The sequence below is a fragment of the Rousettus aegyptiacus genome, unplaced genomic scaffold (assembly GCF_014176215.1).
Source record: "Rousettus aegyptiacus isolate mRouAeg1 unplaced genomic scaffold, mRouAeg1.p scaffold_m13_p_13, whole genome shotgun sequence".
NCBI lineage: Eukaryota > Metazoa > Chordata > Mammalia > Chiroptera > Pteropodidae > Rousettus > Rousettus aegyptiacus.
Genome location: NW_023416288.1, coordinates 12,804,546 through 12,823,552, shown reverse-complemented (window position 1 = coordinate 12,823,552; position 19,007 = coordinate 12,804,546). Strand labels below are relative to the sequence as shown.

The window sequence follows — 19,007 nt, the reverse complement described above, 5'->3', positions numbered from 1 at the left end:
CAGCCTGTGGAGGGGTTGCAGCCTGGCTGACACCTTGATTTTGGCCCACTGATACTTATTTTGGACTTCTTGTCTCCAGAACTATGAAAGGATAAATTTCTGTTGTCTTTAGTGGCCGAGTAAAAATACAGAAATAGACAGGAATCTAATTGTGTTCCTTATCTGCATACTCTTGTATTCTTTGAATATGAGACATTTTTATGATTACTGTTAGACTTCTGTAACAACTAGGATTTTATATTAGAAAATTTTACCACTATATTTTACAGCAGTAACCATTTGTTTTAAACAGAGTGGCATTATATAAACTGGAAACTGGTAAATAAACAGAAAGCTTGACTTTTGCTCTCAGATATACTCCTTACTATTGGGTATCTTCGAGTAAATTACTTAACCAATCTGAGATTCAGTTGAACAGTGGTAATAATTTGAACTGTCCTTTCTAAACCACATAATTGTTATAAGTATTTAATGATATAAATATATATGAAAAATACCAGGTAATGTACGATTCTTTCATGCTCAATTATTAACCATGCTTTCTCTAGTGATATCAAAGTTACGATGAGCAATTTTGCACATAAATCATTGCCCACATTAAACATTTTTCCTTCTTAAATTAGAAGTTGGAAGTGAAATTGCGGGTTTGAAATTTTTAACACTTTAAAGCTCTTGATTTATATCAATAATCTCTCCAGAAAGCCTGTGCTACTATACTTTCTCACTGGAAGCACACAAATGCTCATTTTGCTGCACAGATACCTTAGAGAGTTTTTAAAAAGTACTTTAAATGTTGTACCAACTTGATGAAAATTATTATTTCTATTTTTTGATAAGGTTTACCATTTTTATTTCTCGACCATTTGTATTGTTCTTTAATGAATTACCTGTGTTTTTGACTATATCTCCAAACAATTATTGTACTTTTTCTTACTGATTTTTTTTGAAACCTGGTATTCTTAAGTTAACCTTTTTTTTGTGTATTGTTTCTTTACCAGTTTGTTATATTGTCGTTTACCTTTTACTTTAGTTAATGATGACTTTTTATGACTTTTATGCTTAACATTTATGCATAATCAAATTTAGTTAACTTTTATTGTTTTCTTCCCTCCCTTCCTCCTTCTCTTCATCCCTTCCTTCTTCCCTCCGTCCTCTCATCTTTCCTTCTGGAAAACTTTTCCCATTTGGCAGCTTTTAGTGGTTGTTGTAGGTATGTAGCTTTGCCCTTCATTGGCAGTAAAGCATACTTGAGATCCAGGTTCTTGTCAAATAACATCATCTCAAGTTATCCCTTGCCAAACTGTAAAAATTTTGAATGGAAAATAATGTTCAGAGATGATTACCTGAAGGATATACTAAATTTATTTCTAGGGGAGAGTCTGAATGCAGCATAAAGACTTGCTTCCAGCCTGACAATTCCATCTTCTCTAATTTATAATCCTGTATCAATTTATCTTACATATATGCAGAAATTGAAGCATGGTTTTTGAAATATGGTTTTTGCCTTATCATATCACCATTAGCTCCTTTCTCTATATTATTCTCTCTATCCCCATTATTAAGAATAGTCTGTCATTAGTCAAATAAATGCTAACTCAGCCTAACATCCCTAACATCTTACGTGCATTATCTCAATTTATTTCCACAACAGCCATGCAAGATAGGAAATATTATTATTCAAATTTTGCTAATGAAAAAAATGGATGCTCTGAGAGGAAAACTGTCTTGCCCAATATCACATAGATTATATATGGAGGAATGAGATGTAAATTCAAACCCAGAGCTTCCTAATTTCAGAACCCATTTCTTAGCTGGTGTTCGTTCCATATGGACACATGCACACATAGGTACCTCCCTGTTTCCCATACCTGATTCCCTTATGGTGATGTGACTTGATATTTCTGTTCTCTCCCATTATTGATACAGTAAGGGAGGCAAAAATTGAGTGAAGCAGAATAGCAACATCCAAAATATTGAACTGAATAAACAGAATATTGAACTGAAAACATCTTGGGGGAGACTTAGAACTTTTCTTATTCTTCAAATGCTCCTGTGGTGTTTTGTCCTTGTTCCTCTCAGTTCAGGCATCTCGTGTATAACATGCTCTGACCAACGGAGGACACTGTGAAAATATCAAAGCAACTAACGGCCCTAGATACATGGGTTGATCTTGGTTTGCCAATTATAATAAATGTCTATTTTATAGTCTGTGATCGATGGCAGCTTGCCGTGGTAGGTGTGTATTGAGCCTGGAATAAGTATTCAAAAAATCTGATAAGTCTTTTACTAGCATTTGGATGATTAATTGTTATACCCTCTGTTACATTTTAGGCAGTGAGAATTAGGTCAATGGGAATGGTTCTCATTTCTTTCTTTGAAAAACCCAACAGCATTCAATTTCCTAGTGTTATTTTGTTCTTATACTCTATCAATAGTCAGAGCCCTAAAAGTCTGCAAAAGAAGTAGGGAAATGTGCAATAACCTTTTTGGGTGGGTGAGACTCAGTGGACACAACTTGAGAGCACTGACTGCCCTGTCCTTTATCAGATCCTCAATGCCTACTCACTGCCTGGCATGAATGCATTTTTGATCAACATGTTGCTTGATATGATTGAGTGAGGAAAGAATGAGAGTCAACCCAAGAGTAAAGTTTAGAATCAGGCTTGTGGGCAGGTTTGGGGGTGATCTAGAAAGCACAGCTGCCCCTTTATAATTGACTCTAACAAAGGCTTATTTTTGTAATTGTTTGCAGAAAGATTACCACTTTGAATACACAGAATGTGATAGCAGTGGCTCCAGGTGGAGAGTTGCCATTCCGAATTCTGCAGTGGACTGCTCTGGCCTGCCTGACCCAGTGAGAGGCAAAGAATGCAGTATGTTTTGCCTTTTTTGACCATTTGTTTTCCTGATTAAACCATATCTTCTTTATACCAGTCCATGAAGTTAATTATAATGAATATGAGACCTTTGAAAAAATGAACATGTAGCATCAATGTCTAGCAGAGCAAGGGCACTCTTTTTCAACAGTCTGGGCCCGTGTGTCTGAAATCTGTAATGAGGTACAGGCAATATTAAAGAATGTTATTTTTATTTATTAAAATCTGGTGTACTGTTTTTTTTCTGTTTATTAAAGTATAATTGACATGCAATACTATATTAGTTTTAGGTGTACAATTCTACATTTTTATACCTTGCAGTGTGATCACCACAATATTTCTATGCTGTACATTACATCCCTGTGGCTTATGTGTTTATAACTGGAAGTTTGTGCCTCTTATTCCCCTTCACCTTTTTCACCCATCCCTGATTCTCTGGCAACTATCAGTGTGTTCTCTGTATCTCTGAGTCTTTCCGTTTTGTTTATTCTTTTTTTGTTGTTTTTTAGATTCTATACATAAATCATATGGTATTTGTCTTTCTCTGTTTGACTTATTGGTTGGCAAGGGTGTGGAGAAATGGTATACTGTTTACTTGAAGTTCTGGAGGACTGAGTGGCAGAATTTTTCGTTAATGTATTCCTTTTTTTAACTTAAATTTCTAAAAAGTTTTAAAATTTTTGGTAAAGTGTAGATAACATAAAATTGACCATTTTAATAATTTTAAAGTATACAGTTTAGTGACACTAAGTACATATGCCAACGTCCATCCAAAGAACTCGTTCATCTAATAGTAAATTTCAATTTTAGCCATAGATATAATATAATTTGCCTTTTTAGTATAGAACCTACAGGGAGATTGTAGAATTGATAATTATTGTATTCAACAGCTTATCTTTCAGCAGTTGCAGGCTTGAAGTGCAACATTATGAATTAACAGAAATATGTCATTATATTTATTTTTACTTATAAACCCTACTTTTTAAAATTCTTTAATTTGGTGAGTTACAGGTTCCTGCAATGAAGTAGTCTAGGAGTAGGCTGTAGTTCAAAACTGGAAGTAAGGCAAAGAGGTTATCTTGTTTTTACTATAGCCTTCCATATGGTATTCTTAAAAGCTTACTTCTTTTGCATCCAAATGAAAGAGCAGATAAGCAAATTATTAAATGATAGTTAATTCTTTCCTGTTCATGGAGAGAATGTGTCTTTGGCTGGAGAAGTTACAGCATAGGTGATGGTTTACTGTTAAAAGGGAGATAGGAAGACAGCAATCATCTTATGAGGAAAATTAGGGGAAAAAAAACATTATTTATTGGTGAATGATGTTAAATCAATACAGAGAGAAACTTAGAATGCCTAACCAGGTGAAGAGGTCTGCCTGAGAAGAATCCTAAGAGGATAGTTGGGTTAGTATAAAAGGTGATATAAGGCTGGAGTATATGCAGCCACCTGTGCAGAGAGAGGATCAGATTGATTGTCCTGTGAAGAAGGACTGGTTTTAGCTCATTGTAAAATTGCTTCAGTCACTTTCCTAGAAAATCTATATATCATTTATCTATATTTACTTTTTTTGTGTGAGGTAATTCCTTGGTTCCCTTGTAAACAACCCTATCGAGGTGAATTACCTATTATGAATACTATTCCATATCTATATGATGTGCTGGTGCTGGCTAGCATTGGCTTTTGAGAGCTAATTTGTTAGTTCGAAATGGGCCATGGTGGAGTATTTTACAGCATAGAAATTGGTGAACGCTACAAATCAGGGACCTCCATTCCCTTGGGAGTTGGTTATTAAACATGTTCCAGCACACCATTGATTAAATTTATTGGCGAAGCATTCAAAAATCTGTTACAGAATTGATACTCAAATAGAAATTATTTGTGTTTGAATGTTGCCAGGGACAGTCTTTGCTCATTATTTACTATAATCTTATTCAGATAATGTTATGAATCTGACACTTCAGCAAGAAATTTTTCTAAAAACTCTTACTAATAATGAAGTCACTATTAGTTACTATTTACTTTAAAAATGATACAGCTTATTTTAAAAATGCTACTTACCCTAAAAATGACAAGAGTCATATGATAGCTGGGGCATTTTTTATCTTGGCATTTTGTCTGAAATCTCAATTTGCAAGTATTTTTGCATATATACTATATCTGCTCAGGGAGCCGTGGCCTCTGATATGTGTAAAGCAAGTTATTTTAAAACTCACAAGAAACTTAATAGATATAAGTAACTTATAAGCTCAGTTAATTCATAACATTAAACATGATGCTTACCACATTACTAGTCATTAAAGTGCTGCTTGAAGGCAGTTATGGTGATAACTGAACATTTCTTCAGTGGGTTGGATTTCTATTGGTAATAATAGCTACCATTTCTCATGTACTGATTATGTGCTAAACATGGTGTCTAGAGCTTTACATCATTATCCTATTGTATCCTCATAATGATCCTCTCCAATGGCTATTATGAGTATTTCCAATTGATTGATTAGAAAACTCAGCGTTAAAGTGGTGAAGTTACCACAGGTCATATAGTCAGGATGTGAGAGATCTGGGATTTAAATACAGACATGTCTCTTACCCACTGAGTTAGATCATCACTTGAAGATGACAGCCTAGAATTGCTTCTAGGGTTTCATGAAGAGAACACAAAGATCTGTAGGTGAATATCTTCAAGGGAAGATATTATAAACTCTTGTGCTTCAAGGATAAAAGAGGATAAGAGTATTATTGTTCAGGAATGACATGCTACTTGCAAGCCGTGCCTGGGGGATGCTAAGACTTTGGATGGTGGGTGATGCCCCTGGCCTCTGAACTCAACAGTTATACCACGATGATATGGCCTAGTGGTTGGGACATATAAAAGAAAATTAAAAAGTGGAATGTGGCAACTTCAGATAAGTAAAAAATATTGAGGGCAGTGCTCATGCGGGACATAATTTCCCTAGATCTTAATATCTCTTAGTGAAGTCAAACCCAGAATCAGGAGTCTGTTGAAATTGCTATAGATTCCTCAAAATCTAATTGGGTAGATCTTTACCTCTTTCTCAAAAAGATCCAGAAGAGAGGATTTTTCCTTAGGCAAGGGATTATAGAAATGTTCATGTAGGAGTTCTAAACTTTTTTCAGAAAATTGATAGATAAGCTGTATTATATCTTTATTTTTAAAAAATCTTGCTGCAAGGCTGAATGAAATTAATGAGAAGTCAGGTATCAGTTTTTGTTGTGCTAGAATACTGGTGTGTGTGTGTGAGCTGGAAGCTTACAGAGCTCAGGAAATGGGATGGAGAGACTTCTTGTTATTGACTGACACTGGGCCCCATTGTCCTCTGCTGTGCAGAGCTCCTCGGTCTCATAGGCAGTGCTACTCTGAGCGGGCCACTGAGATGACTTCATATCTCTCCTTCTTTACTGCCAGCTCCAGGCTTTGTTACAGGGAACTTTGCTGCTTATTCCATGCCCCGGTGTTAAGAACCTTATGCCTGTGGGCATTTCTCACCATTTGAAATCTTGGCATCACTAAGGCAAAGCTTGAACCACGACACTCCTTATCTTTTTCCAGAACAAAGATATATGCCCCCTATCACAATTTCATCCCTTCTCCACTGTTGGGTCACTTCTGTCTTGCACAAGAGTTTCTTAAGTCTTCTCTTGACCCTCTGGTGTCCCGTTGGTGTTCTTAGATGATCAAAAACAATAATCATTTTTGAATTCTTCTCCCCTCCTCTATCTCTTTCTTGCCATACGCTGGAGAAAGGGACTTTATTTTAAACCAAACTTTAGAAAGAAAAGCCTGGCTGCAAGGAGTGGGGAGAGAATTCCTCTACCTATTTCCTTACATATTTTCAGACAAATCTAGAATACTGAGGAGGAAATAAACATAAGATATCTCTTCCTTTTGAGTGTGTATATCTTCTGCTTACTCATTCAATATTTATCTGTCCATGACTTTAAGTATAGCCTTAGTACATTATTTTCTAATTAGGGGTGACTATGTAAGATACCTGTAAGTTCATGTTAGCATCAAATCAGTCATAGTCTTGTGGACCTTTAATCTCATCCTTCAGTATTTATATAAACTTCTAATATTTGGTTTTCTTAGATCAAAAAAATACTATGTTCAGATTAGAAAAAGACCTCAAATATAATTTTTTTCTTTTTACATCATTTCTCTCAGCTCTATCACTGTAACCTACATTCAATGGGCCTTACAGAGTAAGCAGGGTAAATGGTGTCAGTTCGAGTCAACAGAAATTTGCTCATTTCAGTTTGGAATTGAAAAAAGAAGGATTCTCATGAAAAGAAAATTGATTTTAGCTTTCTAGGTGGAATATTTAAAAATCAGTTTATTGAGATCATAGCTCTTTCAAATGTAGGCTTTTCCCCGGGATTCAGTACATAGTTTCTCTCATTTCTGTTAGGAGTTGTTATTGGTACAGTAACAGGTGCAGTTGGGCAACTTGAGCACATTGGCTCTGAATGGCTATCAAACGTCATGCTCTAAGTCTGTTCTATGGAATGCTCATCCCAAACAAAAAGTGTGTCAGAGTCTTCTGTGGCGAATAAATTTGGAAAATGATGAATGCTATATCCCCTTCATGGAAAAATGCAGTGTACATTTTCAAATTAAAACCTCTGATAAACTTAATAAACATTTATAGAACATTTACAGTGTGTTAACTGCATTATATTTTACCCAGAGTTTTCCTAGTGTGTTTGATTATTGGACTTTTTCATCCAGTGTGTAATTGGACCCCTTAGGCAGGTTTGTTTTTGGAAAACACAGATTTAAACACACTCTGGCTAATTTAGTAATATTTTATATGTTGTTACTCATACCTGATTTAAATAATTTCATATAATTTGCTCTACAAGGTTCAGTTGCAGATTACTGAATTGGTGTCCAGTTGAAGATCTGTCATGGTTGGTGATTAGATGTGCTATGCACCTTGGGTTAAATCCCAGATCTACAACTGACTTGTATGTCTTGGGAAAATTATTTAGTCCACAGTTATATATTGAGCTTTAATTTTTGTACTGAATAATCATTTATTGAGTATTTCCTATATTTTGAAATCCAAAAATAATGAAAAATAATTTCTGTATTCGAGGACTTTTCATTCTAATAAGGGAGCAGGTTGGTAAATAAATTATTTATAGTATAGGGGCAAAGTGCATGATAGATATAAAGACTTGTGGTCATCTTACTAAAGAGAGAGAGATAACTTCTGCTCATCGAGAGTCAAGAGGGCCTCACAGTAAAGCAATTGTTGAAGTTAAGTCTGAATAACCACAGAAAGTCATCTGAGCCCTGGCAGGTTTATGTGAAAAACTGTGTTCTGAGTTAGACTTGAGGCAGAGATTAAATGCCACATTTAATGGGTCATACGTTGTTAATTTTCTCAGGGTTTCTCAGGTGAATCGTAAAAGAAGGAGTTCTGAAACAGCGCAGCACCATGGCATTTGAAGCATAGGAAACATGGGCAACAGTGAGGACTAGGGGCAGCACTGCGTTTTCCTGGATGTCATGTGAGATCTGAATAGCTGGCTCTCAGGAAAGATGTGAGAGGAGACAGAGATTCTGGCAAATCTTGTAGGTTCTAGTGTGTCACACCGAGGACTTTGACCATTCACAGGTGTTTGAGGGGCTCAAATGAAGTAATAAATATAATCTACAATGCCTGCAATAATAATTAATAATGAAGAATTATAATAGCCAATCTTTACTTGCTCTGTGCAAAGCACAACCGTAAATGCTTTACATATATTTGCTCAAATTCATTTTGTTGCCCCAATAACCTTTGGAAGTACCTACTTGTATTAACTCACGCAGAAAGGTAGAAGATGGAACCAGGATTTAAAACCAGGCAATCTAGGCCCTTGGGTCCATGTTCTTGACCCTTATGGTGGTTCTGCCTCTTTGGAATACACTACAGTGTATGCTGAACAAGTCTTAGTCTCCTTCTTTAGGCATATGTGCTCCCCTAACATTTACTTCTTGACATAAATGTTATGCAAATGAATATCCTAAATAGGTAAATGGATTTTTTAAAAGATGCCATCTAAGGCCCAGATATATTGCATTGTGGATCACTTTAATGATTAATGATCTACTTGTAGATTTTATTCTTAATTGCGTATATTTTTTCTGAAAGGTAAAAGGACAACATTCAGAATTTATGGCACATTTGTAGTTATATCCTCATATACAATGAGAAGTTGGTTAGTTAGCATTTTTTTTTCTGTGCCTAGAAAATTTTTTCTGTACCTAGATTCATATTATTTAACATATTTAACTATTAGAAGAATGTTAGTATTTTTTCAACTATAGAAATTCTTAATTTAGAATAGAGTCCTATTTCATTATTCCCAAGAGAAGAGCTGTAATTCTTTCATGACTCCTAAAAAAGTTCCAAACACTGGGATATTTATTGATTGAATAACTTTGGTGTCATCAAATTAGAGACTGAATTCAGTGTTTCATTTTTGTAGGTGAAACACAGAGATTTAATCAGATTCATAAAAATGTATTCTATGTGTAAAAGGACAGAAAGAAACATTTTGTCCTCAATAGGCTTAGCTTGGAAAGTCGATGTGTCAAGTTCCAGGCGGGAAGAGTGTTGAAGTTAAATGAACTCAACAACACATAAGTGGGAGGTCAAAGGCAGCAACGAATGGGATTGTTAAAAGAACAGCTCAAAATCAGCTTTTCATCAATTGTACTATTTGATAGGAGCTATACCTGAGAGAGCTTCTCTGAAAAAAACTGTTTTATAACGGAGATGAGAGAACTCAGCTCTGAAAACTGCAGAATTAAGGGCAGAGAGACTATCAGGAAGTAGAGGGTGACTGACACTTTCTAAAGAAGAGGAAAAGTTCAGAATGATAAGAATCATAGTGTTAGAATATAATTGGAAGTTGAGAAAACTGATTTCACAGTTGCATTGTTCTGGGCCCTTTGGTGACCTCATCAAGTACTCTGACCATTTTCCTTCCCTTGACCTTCACTGTTGTATTTTTTCTGTAAACCTTTTGTCATTCATGCCCAATGAACTGGAATTGGTCTCCTTCCCCATCAAACATTGAAGTCAAGAAGCCACAATAAAATACATTCATATTATTTTTAAAGGTGCAAACTACCTTAATTAGCTTCTGCTTATAAGTTTTCCTGCCAGGAGTTGGTAATTTTGGGGGGTAGGCTAGGGTTGGGGAGGTTTTCTGGCCGATCACTTCTTTTTCAGAGTTGTAGAGGCAATACTTTCACTAAATAGTATTTTCACAAAATAGAGAATATTACCCAGAACTAGTTGACATTCATGTGCTCTTTTGTAAGTCTCCTGTCCCAATTTTGTTTTTGTAAAATGAGAGGTGGAATGGTTTTTCTTTTCTGTCAAAGAACTTCACAAATATGACCTTATAGTTTACATCTCTTTGGCCTACAACTTCATCTCTCAGTCCTAACGAAAAATTAAAGATTGTTATTGATAGGATTGGACTTTAAGAATTCGATTCTAATAATTTTCTCTTGCTAGATAAGGATAGTGGATTTTTCTCAGCTTAACCGTAATAAAACCTTCTGGTTGCATGGTTCTGTGAGGAGTCTATTTGTAAGGTAGAGAGTTGTAGGGGTCATGGAAATCTATCAGAGATTCTGCATAGAGTGACTGTAGAAAATTTGAACTAAGTTGCTCACAGTCAAATAGCTGAGGAAACTCGGGATCTGAATTGTGAAGATCACCAGCAATGAGGGAAGAAGAAGAGCTTAGATTTGCTGGATTCAGTATGATATTCAATTTCTCTTATATGCCATTTCCTATTTTGTCTTGTTTTCTGTGAGAAGAAACATAATAACAAACCTGACAGGCAGTTGAAGTTTTAATTATATGATATAGTAATCAATTGGCTGATTGGTGAAGATAAAATTTATCATTTTTGAAGCCCACAAACTACATCATTTTCTCTGTGTATGTAGCTTTTAATAGCAGTGAATAATAATAGCTATAAGAGTATTCTTGTGTAGTCAATAGTAACAATGTCTACTACTTTAACCTTGTTTTATTTATCTTATTTAAATGAAACTAGACAATTGAAGAAAAGTAAACATATTGGCCTAATTCTGGGCTTGATTTAATTAATAATTTCCCCTAAAATGTACATAATTATTTTTTATTAAGTTAACAGAAAAGATAGATTTACAGTGAATTTAGCTTAGCGAAATGTAAATGTGATCTATTTTGAGGAAGATAAGTCTAGACTAGACTAGAATAGAAGATCCTTGGTAGGCGGAACTGTTTCTATCTTATTAACCAAAATAGCCTCAGTGTCTAGTGTTTGCCTCGCAATATTAGGTACTCAAGAAATATTTGTTGCATGAATTAATGCAGTATAGTGTGATTGCCATATACTTACCTATTATGAGATCGCATAGGGTCACTAATTAATCGACATCTCATTATACAAGTAAATTGAAAATCCTTTTATTACTACTTATTATTACTGTTTGCTGTTTAGGAAACAAATTTCAGTAATAACTTTGAATTAAATAGAAAAATGGATGAATTATGAGCGAATGTAATGGATAGCTGTCACCTTTCAAAGTATGAGGTCTCTGGAGGAAGAAAAAGAAAACTAAGAGACCCTTGTAAAACATTAAAAATAGATATCCTTTATAGTTAGGTGTAAATCATAGATGATAATCAGCATATGAATGATTTAGTTTGGCGGCCACTATTTGGTATATTGTACTGGTGGCTGCATGATCATAGTAATGCTTTACATTTTCATGTCACTTTTAACTTTCAGAGCAGTTTCCACAGTGTCTCACAGAACCACAAGCAGTCCTATGGGAAGAGAAGGGGAAGTGGTATTCTCATTGCAATGCGAATGATTGGAGGCACAGAGGGTTATAAACTGCCCCAGCCTTTTGCTAGTTGGTGACAGACAGATATAAATGCCTTTTTCAATATCTGACTCTTCACACCTGCATATTTCAACCTTTACAGATTCACAGTAGCAGGAATAGATGTCAGAAAAGAAGAGGCATAAAGCTGAAAAGAAGACACTGAGTTTAGCACATGACCTCTCGGTTATAGTTTAGACTTCAAGTGGTTGGATGCTTAGGTAAAATATTATGAAATCCCAGATCAAGCCCACTGTTAAGTAGTGTATGACCTTAGCAAATAAGGTCTTCCTGTTCTCAGATTAGGACTTTGCAGTTTGCTTATCTTCAATTCAGTTACTCTAGGATTTTGAGGCTGTTGAAGAAAAATAGTATTTATTTTAGAAATGACTAATTGTTTAAATTAAATATAGTCAGTTCACATTTACAACAGTTAAAATAGCTTTTTATAATAACCATCCATCATCCTGCTTTTGTTGAAAGAGTCCTATATTGTAATCTAAATGAATTTGAATGAAAAGAATATAGTCCCCAATGTTATGAAAACCTTTAAAATCCAACTAAAAACTAAAAACTAAGAAAGCACTGTTAAAGTAGAAAGTGATGTGTCTAAGGTAGAGGACACCAGAAAAGGAAAAGCTGATCCTGTTGGTGACTGCCACAAATGGCTGGCAGTGCTGTGTCGACATAATCTTGTGAAATAAATTGTGCTTAATACGAATGCGTGGCTCTTTTCTTCCTTTGACATGTGACTCTAGAGCTGGATTCCAGGATGGAATAAAGGTTGAGGAGTAGCAAATGATTAAAATACAAAACGCTTTACACTCTTTAGCTCTCTGCATTATTAAAGACCCTACACTTGTTTGACTAATTTTGACTATGTAATTATTCTGAGAAGATGTAGAATCATCATCAACACAGTGGCAGAATTCTTATTGCTCCAGACTCCAGAATTGTATTATTAAGAGTTGTAGCTAACATTTGTTGTGGGGCTTATACCAGCTACACTGCTAAATGCTTTATGTGGAATATTTATTCCATATTTATATGTAATATTTATTACAACACTTTAAAACAGATATTACTATTTTCCTTTTACAGTCAAGAACATTGGGATTTATGGACATTGGTAACTTGCTAAAATATTCTGTGAATATGTGTTTTAGGTATGATATATTAAATATTCCATAAGAGATGTGAGGGTGGAGAATGGTTATTGCTTTATAATGCACATGAATATCCTTTATCAGTTCAAGACAGGAAATGAAGAATGATGTGGAAATATAACAGTGAATTCATTTGGAATTGCTTACCCTTTTGGCATTGATTACAATAATTGCTCAAATCGAATTTTCTTGGGACACCAGCTTTGGAATCAGACCTAAATTTGAACATCAGCTTTGGTACTTGTTAACCGGGTACCTTTATAATCAGGTTATTTAACTGTACGGGGCCTCAGTTTCTTCATGTGGTAAATGGGCATGATATGTTTCCCCTTCATAGCTCTGTTATAAATACATGAATCCTAATTATTCCTGGCTTCTATTTTGCAAATTCGCCTACTTTATAAAATTTATTTGTAATCCCCAAATCAATACGTAATACTTTCACAGTCATTTGCAGATATGTGCAAAGCATTAACATTTGAGTCACCTGACTACGTAGCCCCAGCTGAGGTGGAACAAGGTGACATTTTTGCCTTCTTATTTCATTTCTCATACTGTAAACAGGCATCATTTTCACCATCTATCGAATGCCATGTTTTTGCATTTTGTGCTTTTTATTGGTGATTTCACTGCTTCTTTTTACTAAAATAGTGCTAAAGTGCTGGCTAGTCTTCCTAAGTACAGGAAGGCTATGATATGCCTTTTGGAGAAAATAGATGTTAAATAAGGTTAGTTCGAGTATGATTTATAGTGCTTTTGGCCAAAAATTCAATGTTAATCAATCAACAATGTATATTAAATGAAATGTTTTTTAAAACTAAGACACACATAAAACAAGGTTATGTATTGTATTGATCTGTTGATGATGTTATGACCAGAGGTTCACAGGAGCCTGACCCTGTGTTTTCTCTGGAAGCAATGATCCAGTATTCGCTAATTTAGTGTTCACAACTTTATGTAATTGCTGTAATTTAAATGAATTGACTCAATAAATACTCCATATATTCATTTTCAACTTTCTCAGTTTTGCTTCTGGTCTTAGACAGGAAACACCTCTGAAGGAGTTCAGGGATATTAATGATTTTAACAGGGCAATGAATGATCACTGAATATTGACTGTCGGATTAAATTATTTATTCATTTGCTAGAATGAATTTATTATTTATTTGTTTACAAATCATAGTAAGTAAAATAAAAAAATTTCATAACTGTGATTCTCTTTTGGTAGTACTGATAATGATAATAATTGCATGTGGTGAGCATTTATTAAATGCTAGGCACTATGCTACTCATTTTATACTATATTTTATTTTCCAAATATAGCCCTATAAGGCAGTACAATGATTATTATCTCATTTTTCAAAGGTAGAAACTAAGGCCCAGAGATGGGAAATAACTTAATTAAAGTCACGGAATTAGGAAGTGGTACATGCTGGTCCCAGGATAATTTTGACCTTGTAGCTAGCATGCAAAATTCTTTGCCTAACTCCTTACTTTCTGATATTTTACTGGTTTTGAGATGTTGTACAGCATCTTAAGCTTTTCTGAAAAAAAAAAATTCAGTTGATGAATAAGTAGCTGAGTGTGGGTTTTAATTCTTATTTTTTAAGTTTTCAAAATTAGCTTGTTTTTATTTCTTTCTAAATTTCCAAATGTATTCTAAAAGAGGAATCTACCTAAATGTGAGGCTTTGTTACTTCGCTCTCCTCTGGGAGTTGTGTTTTATTTTGTTCTTGTTTCTATAATATCCTGATTAAAGGATTAGAAAGCCCTTTGCTACATTTGAGTTAGTAATACCACTCTGCGCACAGCACCACACACTTGCGGGACATAGATTTGTATTTGTTGAATGAATAATAACTTAGTAGCAACACAATCTTCTTTTCTGTAACTATGTTGACTATTCTTCGCATTGCCCATGTCTGCTGGGAACAGTTCTCAGAATTAGCAGAGGACTTTTGTCAGTAATAAGATGTAGGCTGTGGAATGAATAGGTTGGAGTTGTGAATATCAAAAAAAGCGGGCTTATGGTTTCAGAGTAGAGATACTTGTTTAGCTATTGCATGTGAAGCTCCACCCTTAATATCTCCTTTATGTTTAGCTCTCACTTGCTCGATCACTCTTTTATCTGTACTTACTATTTGACAGCTACAATTAGGAATCTGAACATAATCAGCCTTGTTCCTGGAAACTCAAAGCCTCACATCAACTGATAAGTGGTCTCTTTCTATCTCTACCTCTGTATCTCTCTATCTATATACCACATCTAATCTAATCTAATCTAATCTAATCTAATCTAATCTAATCAATCATCTACCTATTCTTCTATCAATAGAAAGAGTGCTTTAAAGGAGGTATTATGAGAAGAGTATTGTAGGAACACAGAGAGAGGCAAAACTCACTGCCTGGTGGGGGCAGGGAGGTCTTTTTTGAAGAGGGTCATTTTTGAGTTAGGAATGGGAGTTTTCCAAATAGAGTAGGTGGATTGGTCAGCATCTCCAGAGAAAGAAGACCATAGCAGCAAGAAAGAAGATGAAATATTTTGGGAATGATATGAATTTTGCTATGATTGGGAAAGGGTGGGGCAAATGGTGAAGCTGATAAAACAGATTGGAGCCAGATTGTGAAATGCAAGTAGTGATAAAGAAGACTTTGCAAATCTTTAATTAGGGTGCCGCATGATCGGAGCTTTATAAAAATAATTCTGGTGATACTGTGAAGGGGAGGAAATTGATGAAACAGTCCAGTGACTAATGGGTTGTACATTTTTCTGCCTTCCAGCTTTCTCCTGTGCTTCTGGAGAGTACCTAGAAATGAAGAACCAGGTATGCAGTAAGTGTGGCGAAGGCACCTACTCCTTGGGTAGTGGCATCAAATTTGATGAATGGGATGAATTACCAACAGGATTTTCCAATGTTGCGACATTCATGGACACTGTGGTTGGCCCTTCTGACAGCAGGCCAGTTGGCTGTAACAAGTAAGAACCCAAAGGAATCTTTGGATCTTGACTGAATAGTTGAGAAGGGCGTAGTTGCTCTTTTCCGGAAAGAAGTTGAGGATAATCTTGGTACTGATTGGGATTATAGATAAGGTAATTGGAAAGAATCATATTTTTTTGGACAGTCTTTACAAATAATGTAGCTGAATTTTCATGAAGTTAAAATAATTGTTCTCAGGACATAATAGATGCCATATGCAAAATTGTGATAAAACTATTATAAAAACAAATTAATTTTCTAATATTTTTATGACTTCACTCAAGCCAGCGGTATTCCTACAAACCATTCTCTAATATTTAATGAACAATTTTAGATTTTTGTTCCTTTTAAAGGAAGAATGCGTAACCTTTATTTAGGCACTCAATTATCTCTTGTAAGAGAGAATGGGTTAAGTACTTGAGATGGAAATCTTGTTTGCTAATTTCTACCTCTTATAGGAGGTTATATTAGCTTTGCCTATGTTACTGCTGGAGGAACTACTTTTGAATCTGAGTTATATAACTTGCAAACAGAAGCAAGAGGATTCTGAATGCTAACAGAAAATGCCGCTTGGTTTTGTTTCCGCAGCTCTTCTTGGATTCCTCGTGGAAATTACATAGAGTCAAATCGTGATGACTGCACTGTGTCTTTGATCTATGCTGTGCACCTCAAGAAGTCAGGTTACGTCTCTTTTGAGTACCAGTACGTCGACAACAACATCTTCTTTGAATTCTTTGTAAGGCCGTTTATTTTCAGAATTTTACTCTTTAAGAGACATTCATGTATAATTTTTCTTAATCAATTGTTTTCATTATACTGTTTTCCTCCCTGTTTTTTTTTGTGTGTGCATTAACTGAATCTTTTGATAATAAAATAAAACTTTACTTTTTTCTATAATATTTTACTTTCTGGTTAATGCTATTTCTTTACCACTGAGCTCTTGCCTTGTACAGTAACATTGGGCTTATTTAGCTTTTGGTTATGATCATTAGATGACCATTTGGTGTAGACTTTTTTCATGACAAATATTTTCTCCAAGATTCATTTTAATTGTATTTTTTTCATAGCTGCAGATGCTATTTTGTTTAAAATATGGCTTCACCTATTTTAGTTTTCATTTAAAAAGTTTTTTTCTTTGCAATTTCAAATATTTGAATTATTTAAGTGTATTCATGGTAATATTTCAGAAGCAGGAGTCGCTATATGTTTCTGGTCTGTAAGTTTTGTGCAATCAAAAGGAATCAGTGAATGGTATAGTTGATGTCTCTGATAAGAGATTAAATAGCAATACAGAATACAAGATAAAATTATAGTCTAACAGAATAGACTGTTACCACTAAAATTATTTAACTTTTTTATATAAACTGTCCCTAATCCAGCAAACATTCGTTGTGGCAGTGACTCAAATGCTTGATTAAGAAAATGTTTTCAGATTGACTTCTTATATCAAAAAAAGTGTGTGTTGTGCAGGTAGCTTAAAAAACATTTTGTAAGCTGTTTCTGTGGTCCAGGTCTCAGGAGCAAATGTATTAACAATTCTAAAACAAATTTATATTGGTCTTGATGATGGAAATTTCTAAGTCAAAATTTGGTAGGAAGAGAGATTTTCCATGAAAGTATGAGCCTTATATTTGAAGTTAAGAGATTCTGGCTTTAGTCCCATCTCTGCAATTGCTAGCTGTGTGTGTTATTAGGTAAATAAGTTAACTTTTCAGCCCTCAGCATTCCCTTTTGTTAAGTGGATTGTATCACAAGACCTTCTACGGAGGCTCCTAGTTCTAATTTTCCTTTGGTGAATTTGAAATGTTAAGCAACATTCAAACAAATTTGTTTTTTAAGCTACTTCTTGTTTGTAAAACACTTCTGAGAGTGAATGATTACCTATAATATGGAACATTTTGCAATATTACTGAAACTAAAATAAAGTTATAAAGCAAGGCAATTATATAATTGTTCAAACAAGCATTTAGTTTTATGTTGTCCAGTAAGTGCTTTGAGAGTCATCAGTAAAGGTACTCCAAAGGCAGGAAGTTTCATTACTTCCTTTCAGCGATGCCTTTCTTCTTCCAGTTGTAAGCTGAAAAAGGATGCCACATTCATGTTTTTTCTTTTGTTAATATTTTAGCTTAGTAGGTTGTGATTTATTGACTCAGAGTTTCAGCATGCTAATGGTTAAATGAAAGCAAATGTCTGTAGACTAAAAGATGCATTTATACCTGTGGACTGGATATAATTTAAAGCAATATAGTATTTAATTTTAGAACTATATGGGGCTTTCATTCAGGCCACTCCACCTCCATTTTTAATGATGAAACTGAAACCTAGCGTAACTGGACCAAGGTTATACCATTACTGGTTACTTTTAGAATGAATAACAGAACTCAGGTCTCTACAAAATGTTACAGTAACACATGGTGTTTGATTTCAACTGAAAAAACTTTCAGCCTATTCAAATAATGACCACCAAAGGTATATTCAGGATCCATATCTGTTTTAAAATGGTTTAACACTTACATTGAAATGGCTATTATGCTTATAATATAAACAGGATACTTAAATTTAATTAAAACCAATATTCTCAGTAGCAGAAATTCTCCACTACTGAGAAATTCTCTCAGATATTTGGATGGTAAAAGGATCTATTTTATAGTTAGTAAGTCTTTAGGAAATCTCTCTGATGGAGAACATTTTAATGTTGTTTACAAACCAGTCTGAAGGATGAATGAAATGGCAAAATGATTTAGAGAAGAAAGAAAGAGCCATTTTGGTTGAAGTAGTGTAGGTGATGAGATCTTACTTTAAACCTACTCTGTTGCTGACTATTGTGCAGTATTGTAAAGATGGCCTAATTTTTTGTGTTTATGTCGTCTTTGTAGATCTGGAAAAGTGCTGGTCCAACCCCTAGACATTTTGAAAGAATTTTCTGGAAAGCACGAAGTGTTTGATGCTGAAGATATTAGCTGTAGTCATTTGAATTGGTGTCGCAAATGATTAACATTTATCTCCAAATAAAAATTTGAGACTAACTTTAACCATAGCCATTTACCTACGCATTTGGGTTAAGTCCTGGGGAACTGAA

General features: G+C 34.6%; 1 protein-coding gene across 4 annotated transcripts in view; it reads left to right on the top strand.

Annotated features, from left to right (window-relative positions):
• Positions 1-19,007, top strand: part of ELAPOR2 (endosome-lysosome associated apoptosis and autophagy regulator family member 2) — a 155,189-nt gene that overhangs the window by 72,699 nt on the left and 63,483 nt on the right. For all 4 annotated transcript variants that reach the window (XR_004953888.1, XM_016148027.2, XM_036230308.1 and 1 more), the window contains exons 2-4: positions 2,753-2,873; positions 15,732-15,927; positions 16,517-16,664. Coding sequence is in view for 3 of the 4 variants with exons in the window: in XM_016148027.2 (XP_016003513.2) it covers positions 2,753-2,873; positions 15,732-15,927; positions 16,517-16,664 (465 nt within the window). In the remaining variant the exon portion in view is untranslated. The remainder of the gene's footprint in view (positions 1-2,752; positions 2,874-15,731; positions 15,928-16,516; positions 16,665-19,007) is intronic.